Source organism: Salvelinus alpinus, chromosome 9 (genome assembly GCF_045679555.1).
Source record: "Salvelinus alpinus chromosome 9, SLU_Salpinus.1, whole genome shotgun sequence".
In the NCBI taxonomy this organism is placed as follows: domain Eukaryota; kingdom Metazoa; phylum Chordata; class Actinopteri; order Salmoniformes; family Salmonidae; genus Salvelinus; species Salvelinus alpinus.
In genome coordinates, this window is record NC_092094.1 from 22,051,419 (window position 1) to 22,060,322 (window position 8,904).

The window sequence follows — 8,904 nt, forward strand, 5'->3', positions numbered from 1 at the left end:
CACAAACTTCTACAGATGCACAATCGAGAGCATCCTGTCGGGCTGTATCACCGCCTGGTACGGCAACTGCTCCGCCCACAACCGTAAGGCTCTCCAGAGGGTAGTGAGGTCTACACAACGCATCACCGGGGGCAAACTACCTGCCCTCCAGGACACCTACACCACCCAATGTCACAGGAAGGCCATAAAGATCTTCAAGGACAACAAACACCCGAGCCACTGCCTGTTCACCCCGCTATCATCCAGAAGGCGAGGTCAGTACAGGTGCATCAAAGCAGGGACCGAGAGACTGACAAAACAGCTTCTATCTCAAGGCCATCAGACTGTTAAACAGCCACCACTAACATTGAGTGGCTGCTGCCAACATACCGACTCAACTCCAGCCACTTTAATAATGGAAAATGTATGTAAAAAATGTATCACTAGCCACTTTAAACAATGCCACTTAATATAATGTTTACATACCCTACATTACTCATCTCATATGTATATACTGTACTCTATACCATCTACTGCATCTTGCCATTTTTATGTAATACATGTATCACTAGCCAATTTAAACAATGCCACTTTTATATGTTTACATACCCTAAATTACTCATCTCATATGTATATACTGTACTCGACACCATCTACTGCATCTTGCCAATGCCGTTCTGTACCATCACTCATTCATATATCTTTATGTACTTATTCTTCATCCCTTTACACTTGTGTGTATAAGGTAGATGTTGTGAAATTGTTAGGTTAGATTACTCGTTGGTTATTACTGCCTTGTCGGAACTAGAAGCACAAGCATTTCGCGACACTCGCATTAACATCTGCTAACCATGTGTATGTGACAAATAACATTTGATTTGATTTGTTAGCTAGCATGCTGCCTCTACCAAACCAAGACAACAGGTGTTAGCTAGCATGCTGCCTCTACCAAACCAAGGCAACAGGTGTTAGCTAGCATACTGCATCTACCAAACCAAGACAACAGGTGTTAGCTAGCATACTGCCTCTACCAAACCAAGACAACAGGTGTTAGCTAGCAAACTGCCTCTACCAAACCAAGACAACAGGTTAGCTAGCATACTGCCTCTACCAAACCAAGACAACAGGTGTTAGCTAGCAAACTGCCTCTACCAAACCAAGACAACAGGTTAGCTAGCATACTGCCTCTACCAAACCAAGACAACAGGTGTTAAGCTAGCATACTGCCTCTATTGTGACTCATCACATATGCTGCTGCTACTATTTATAATCTATCCTGTTTCCTAGGCACTTTACCCCTACCTATATGAACATATCTACCTCAATTACCTCGTACCCCTGCACATCGACTCGGTACTGGTACCCCGTGTATATAGCCAAGTTATCGTTACTCATTGTGTATTTATTCCTGGTGTTATTATCTTTCTATTATATTTATATTTTTCTCTCTGCATTGTTGGGAAGGGCCCGTAAGTAAGCATTTCACTGTTAGTCTACACCTGTTGTTTACAAAGCATGTGGCAAATACATTTTGATTTGATTTGACACAAACACTCTCTACACCTCTCCCCTACACACACACACACACACACACACACACACACACACACACACACACACACACACACACACACACACACACACACACACACACACACACACACACACACACACACACACACACACACACACACACACACACACACACATACACACACACACACACATTAAGACAGCAGCGTGTTTAGAAGCATTGTTAATGGATAAACCCCTCATTTTCTGAATGTAATCCAGTGAACAGCCTGTGCTGTATACCATCATCTCCCCTCACACATCCTAATCTGCATTAGTAGGAAGCCAGCGTGATTAAACCAGATCAATGCTCATCACACAGTGGGAGAGTAGAGGAGGAGGTATCAACACCCAACGTTTAACACCCCTGATCACTAACTTGTATGATTATATTAATGTGACAGAAGTGACATATTAAAAACAGAAATCTATGATGATCTCTTATTTACATAGTAAATAGGACTATTAATGGGACTTAATTCCCCAAATCTTTGATTATCCTATATGTCATAGTACAATATTAATGCATTTTCAGGGGTGTTTAATTTTTTACAATTTAAATGCATGACTTTCTGGTATTAAATGTTTAATGTCAACGTGATAAAAGTATGACTTAATTATGACAAATGTATGATTATTTTATTAAGTACCATACAATTTTTAGGGACTAAATTAAGGATTTGACAGATGCAGTCAATGTTATGCACCCAAGAGATCCATCATAAGCAACTTAACACACATTCATGCAATTAATTATTAAAATTGCATGATTAAAATGCTATCACTCTGGCCTCCTGGGGCACAAAGAGCACAAGTAATTAGATGCCACACATCTTGTGCAATAGTCACGATGTGAAACAATTTGAACCTCTCGAAAGCGTTGACACAGAAAAAAAGTATATTTAAATTATTTCTCATGGTTTCTATCCTGAGCTTCTCTGTAGTGTATTATGTGTTGTGCTTAAGACCAGGACCTTTAAGTACAATACTGTATTGCAGAAGCATAAGATGGGAGTTACACCCAGATCTGGATCATTATGCTTGGTGTGTGTGTGTGTGTCTGTGTGTTCGTGTCCACTGGAAGCACTACTAATGACTCCACCACCATCACTACTGTCCCATCCTCCTCCTCAGACCATCATAAGACTGTGGAGACCATATGTTCTTATTAGTCCACAGCATGAAGCCGGACCCCCACACTGACGATATGGAGAGGAGAACCCCATTCATTTGTTCCATAGAGAACAACATGTCGAACCACACGACGAGAACAATGCACAGACATACTGTCAAACTTGGATTAAAGCACACACAGGGGGTAGCCCAACCACAGATGCGGAAGCCATAAAAAAAGCATAGGATATATGTTCCAACTGTAATGAGAATACAACAAATGTTATGCTAAGCAGTCAGCAGTAGACACAGAGTTCTTCACACATCTGCCTGGGTTGTGGGTAGGCTACATCACCATGGGCTCTCCCCTTCTCTCTCTCTCTCTTTCTCTCTGTGCACACACACACACTCACAAACACACACACACCAACAAGCTCGCCAATACTGTGCATACTGATGACTCATGTCAGCCTTGCTTTGTTTTGATCACGAGCCAGCTTCAAATTTCTTCCTTCAATCTTCAATCAAACTGCCATTTGATCTTTCGACAGAAGTCCCTTACAACACATTACGCCATTACGGAAAATACATGTATTTTCTCTTACAGAAATTCCTATCAAAATACTGTACCAAGCAACTCTGCCAGCCATGTACTTTTTCTGCAGCAAAATCTTTGTCCACAAAACAAAAAATTTCAGAGCTGTCTATATAGCCTGTATTTTGGTTTTAACAGCTCTTCTCGTGGGCTGAAAGTTGAGCCGCAACCATTGTTTTACTCAGTTAATTGGACCTCAGGGGGAAAAAGGTAAAGAAACTCAACACAATATAGATAAATAAACACAGACCAGACAATTCCTTTGGTAGGTCTGAGCGTCACGGCTGACTAGGTGTGTAGATAGGAATCAGGCGCAGAGAGCAGAGAGGTCCAGGGGAAAGATGCACTTTAATGCGGCACCAAAAGTAAATGCCCAAACACGCAGGGCGCAAAACACTGACCAACCCAACACAACGGGTAACACGGTCCAGAGCACAAACAACACCAACGACACAAACGTGAACATGAAAATAATCCCGCACAACAAAGGGGCGGGTTCCACACGCTAAATAGGGAAGCAAATCAAGCACACACAAAATAGGAACAGGTGTAACTAATGAGACAAAACTAACCGAAAAGAAAAAGGGATCGGTGGCGGCTAGTAGGCCACCGCCGAGCACCACCCGAACAGGCGGGGGAGCCAACTTCGGCGGGAGTCGTGACACTGAGTGCCAACACCAATTTTCTATGCTCAGTCTGGTCTTGGCTTGTCTGGTCTGAAACGCCTGGCTCTGATTCATTAAATGGTCCCAGAAAGTTACATCTGTGGTCCGCTCAATCACAGTCCTAACTCTTTACCAGTTTGCAAACTATCAGTAGCAGTCTATCGCAGGCCTTCTCTGACACATAAATTGTGTTTAAAGCAATGTTTTGTGACTGGAACGTAACAGAAGTCTGCTTGCTTAATCAATAGCGGCAAATCGATTCTTGCCCAGAGGGGAAATGCCAACTGCGAGGATGTGGAGCTGAGGCAAAACAAAACTCAGTAAACAAAGACATTTCTGGATTGACAGACAGGGGTTGTGGCCCTTCAAAATCTTTATCCAGAATAGTTCAAGGTATAGACCCAGCCGGCGAGATTTACGCAACAACTAAGCGCGTTGAAGCGCGAGGCTAAACTTTTCTGCTTTATGGTTCCGTAGCTACCACGTTGTAGCAGGGTGAAGCAAACGCGTGCACATGCCCAGACACTCTGTGTGACTGTGTTAGAGCACATATCTACAGAGCTGCTCGTGGCAACATTATAACGTTGAGTCTACCTTAACTTAACCTCTATGTTGAGGTGTCAACTGCATTCCAAAAGAACAGAAGGCCAGCTAGAATGTTAGACAAATAAAACAAGAGACAGGATCTCCCCGCACAGACACCCCCACCTGCCCTTCTGGATCTGTACTGCTGCACCATCGGTGGTGACTGGTGGTGACTGGTGCTACTGTAAGGACCACTGTAGTCATTTATCACTCAGCATGGTGCATGGACATGTAGCAGGGAATCTGTGCCTTTAGAATACTCCTCCAAGGAGGAGGAGGAGGAGGAGGAGGAGAGAGGCGTTTGCCCCTGACTGTCACTATTCTCTTCCTCCCTGGCTGCCATGTCTTGGGCCTGACAATTTCTGTAATAATGGACATAAATAATGCAACCTCTTGGTCTAATAAACCCTCTGCCCTGGACCCATCCTCATGGAACTAGGCTACACCTCTCCTTTCTCCTGGCCATCAGATGAGCAGTGGAGCAGCTGTGGTGCTGTACATTGGAGGAGACAGCATTGCATGGAAGCATGTTCCTCTGACACAGCCTTGCAGACAAATGTGCGCCCCAAATGGCACCCTATTCCCTATACTGTGCACTACTTTGGACCAAGGCCAATAGAGCTCTATGTAAGGAATAGAGTGCCACTTGGGGCAAAGACAATATCCAAGCAGAACATAGAGCAGAAATAGATTGGGTGGAAACTAACATGCAACTGCTTGTAAATGTATTGACAATGTACTTCAAGCAGAAAGGAGCTATGTCCCACCACAGGGAGGTAAACATACACACAAACACACACACACACACACACACACACACACACACACACACACACACACACACACACACGGGGGTGCGCATACACACAAATCCGCAAACACGCATGCATGGACGCACACACACACACACTCCAGCCACAGCTTGAGTTTCTTTACAAATGTAATAAATGCAGATGGCATGGCATTGTGAAATAGTTTTCTGTATTTAATATACAGCCCCAGAGTCACACATTACACAGTAATTAAGATCAGGTCTCATTCCAATTAATTTCATATCACATTATGAACATGCAAATGTATTTGCAACTAGACAAGAGGCTGACTAGAATTAGAGATCTGAAGTTCTCTGACAAAGCAGGCTGAGCTTAGGTGCCGGTTGGATAATGGAGAGCTGATATAGAATCAGATTCCAGTTAAGAACAAGAACGCCCGCACACTGTTAAAGCTCCCAATTCACTGCTTTATTGACAACGTTTCCATCCAAAACGGATCTTCGTCAGGTAATCTTATTCATTTTGATCTTGAAGGAAAAACTGATCTTAATTCAGCACTTCTACAGTGAGAAGATATAATACTGTATATACGACCCTTGGTGATTACCACAAGCTGAGACACGGTTCCACTCCAAACCACCACCCTGCCCACAGGGGAATCACTCCAGTCCAATCTCATCCCCTCTCTTCCACCTCACCAAGGACTATCCCGTTTGCTCAATACCTCTCCAGTCTCCTGCCCCTTCCAATACCATTAACTGATTCAAGCACAGGGGTAGGAAAAAGTCACAGTCGAAGAGACACAGCTTATACTTTACATTCTGTTCCAATAAAACTAAGCTATTAAGCTGATGGCCTTTGTGGAAACTGAATCTTTACACAGGACTAATGAAGAGTTCTCTCTACCTCTCTCCAACATGACACCTTACTAGTGTCTATCATGATGACCTAATTCACTGGCTTCTCTTTCTGTCTCCCCATGCTGATTCCCCAGCTGCTGGTGTTGAGGTGACAGAGAGAGACTACACACACACTCTTAGAAAAAAAGGGTTCAAAAAGTGTTCTTCGGATGTCCCAACAGGAGAACCCTCTGTGGAAATGGTTCTACATGGAACCAAAAAGGGTTCTACCTGGAACCAAAATAGTTCTACCTGGAATCAAAAAGGGTTCTTCAAATAGTTCCCCAGTGGGGACAGCCTGGGGGTGTAGACAAATGGCCACTGGGCCACACACACACAGCTTTAGTGACACAAGTCACACTAATATCCTTATAGATCTCCATGCTATAGCTACCTGCTTCACCACACAGCCAACGGGAAAAATGGAACCCAAGCAAACCACATGCAGTATAGTATACTAATAAGTGAAAGATTGTTGGTGCAAAACAGACTCAAAATAAAAATCCAGCAGAATATGTGTTTAAACACAAAAAGGATGATGTGTGATGGGTAGTCTGCTTTTTCAAGGATGAAAAAAAATGAAAAAGACCAGCTCTCAAAGAAGCCGACAGCATCGGGGTCACACTGGATCTCCACTCCAAAATGGTTCATGTTGGAAACAACTTCACAGCCGAGTCTACAGTAGAGTCTATGGTAGCCATAAATTGACTGGAGTCTATTTAAGAATAATAACATTTGGCCCTAATTAAAATAACCATGATTATTTGGCCCTAATTTTAAAAAGTAATAGCTGTTAGAGTTATACATAAACATGAGATACATCATATTATTGTATGAGCATGTCATAATTACAAATAATGTTATTTTTATTTTTTTACACTGAAGCAGGTAAAGTGATACCTTGTGTACCTGTTGGGTGTATTGTAGCTAGCCTGCACTACTAGCTTTTTCTGACCTGGCTATATATCCCAATGTACATTATGCTCTTTTGGGGCATTACTGAGGGATAGTGACTGCAGGGGGACTTTTATTTCAGCCATCCAGATGGTCGTAAAATACTGCGCTATTAAAGTGACATCATGCATGCGTAATAGACGTTTGCCAATTAAATAAGGGCATTACCACTCCGCACATATCGCACTGAAGACAAGCACCCAGTAAAGTGCAGATTTAGTACACACCTCGTTGATCTTGTATTTTGACAGTGAATTCCACGAACGGTTCAGTCTCCCTGTCCAGGCGCCTGGCTACCACGATATGTCCACTCTCCTTGCCCACGTTGATTGGGGTGATATCTGTCTCCGGGTAAACCAGCTCAAATGAGGCTGCCTGAAACCTGGCTGGGCTCAGGTTCATAACGACTGAACCGATACTTGCATCTTCGGATACATTGAGGAAGACCGTGCTACCAGAGTCCAACAATGCCCTCTGCATCCGCCCTGCCCTGCCCAGGCGGCCTAACTCCCCTGTCTGGCCTGGGCGCAGTGGGCACCACTGTCGTGGGGTAACCGTGACCTCAACCCCCTTACTGATTCTGCTGGGCCAACCGTGGTCTTTTGCAAAAACATAGAACTTGACTGTAGATGGAAGCCCCAGTATGGAGTCCACCAGTAAAATTTCACCCGTTCGTGGTACCACGTAGAAACTGCCGTTTTTGGGAACGGAGAAGTATGTCAACTCTGCGTTCTTTCCACTGTCTTCATCAAGTGCATTTACCGTGTGAACCACAGACCGGAGTGGAGTCGCGTCATTCAAAGTTAATTTCAAGTCTGCACTGCGAAAAGTGGGTTCGTGGTCGTTGGTGTCCAAAACGTCCACTTTCACCGACGCTACCTCAAAGACAACATGGTCCGCTGACACGCATGTTTGGCAACATAAACATATACTCAGTAGGTATTCGGAACGCTCTTCCCTGTCCAAAACCTTGGAAGTTTTAAGTAATATATTTCCCCGTTTGTGGTGGGCAAAGACGTGGAAATCCTCGCTGCCATTCCCATACAGTTTAAAGTGCATTCCCGATTCTGGACACCATTTTTGCGCGTTGATGCGTTTAACAGGAATGCTTAGTCCGTTCACTTTTGATGCCGTCGGCGAGTTCTCAAATGCATGCCCATGAAAGAAAGGCAGTCGATCATCCGATTTATATCCAAAAACAAACGTCAGGCAATAAGACAGTAAAATAACCCAAATCATGGTGGTAACAAGTTTTAGCCTACCACCAAGTGGTTCAGGAGTTTCAATTGTGACAGCAAATCATTGAAAGGCAAAAATAAAATGTCCCCGTCTGGTAAAATCTAAAAGCTGTCACATATTTGTACGATGTCTCCTCCATGAATTGACCTTTGTCTGCTGAACTTTCACCTTAGTATCCGGTGAGATCTGTCGACTGTCTGTCGCTGGTTCAATTCAGCACTACGTGCAGTCCACCGCTGCAGGCAGTTACTGGCTGCTCGCTACCAGCAGCTTTCAGCCCTGGCGTGCTGGACAGCGCCAAGCGCGGGGGCGTGGCGCACGGGGACAGAATCCTCGCACCCCATGTGACCGCCTGGAGGTTGCTTGGATCCTGGGATCAAGTCCGTTCCAATGCGGTCAAGACGTCTGCGACAATAAACAAACCACAAGTACAACCATGAACCATTGAGCACTCTCAGTTATTGATCTCCACTCTTCAGTCCGAAGCCTTAGTGGGAGTTGAGCAGTGAAGCAGCTCTCTCCTGGCACAA

General features: G+C 44.1%; 1 protein-coding gene across 1 annotated transcript in view; it reads right to left on the reverse strand.

The window, feature by feature from the left end:
• LOC139584495 (neural-cadherin-like) overlaps positions 1-8,596 on the reverse strand; it is a 120,675-nt gene extending 112,079 nt beyond the window's left edge. Inside the window, exon 1 of the mRNA XM_071416435.1 lies at positions 7,363-8,596. Coding sequence (XP_071272536.1) covers positions 7,363-8,374 — 1,012 coding nt within the window. The 5' untranslated portion in view covers positions 8,375-8,596. The remainder of the gene's footprint in view (positions 1-7,362) is intronic.
• Between the last annotated feature and the right edge of the window lie 308 nt (positions 8,597-8,904).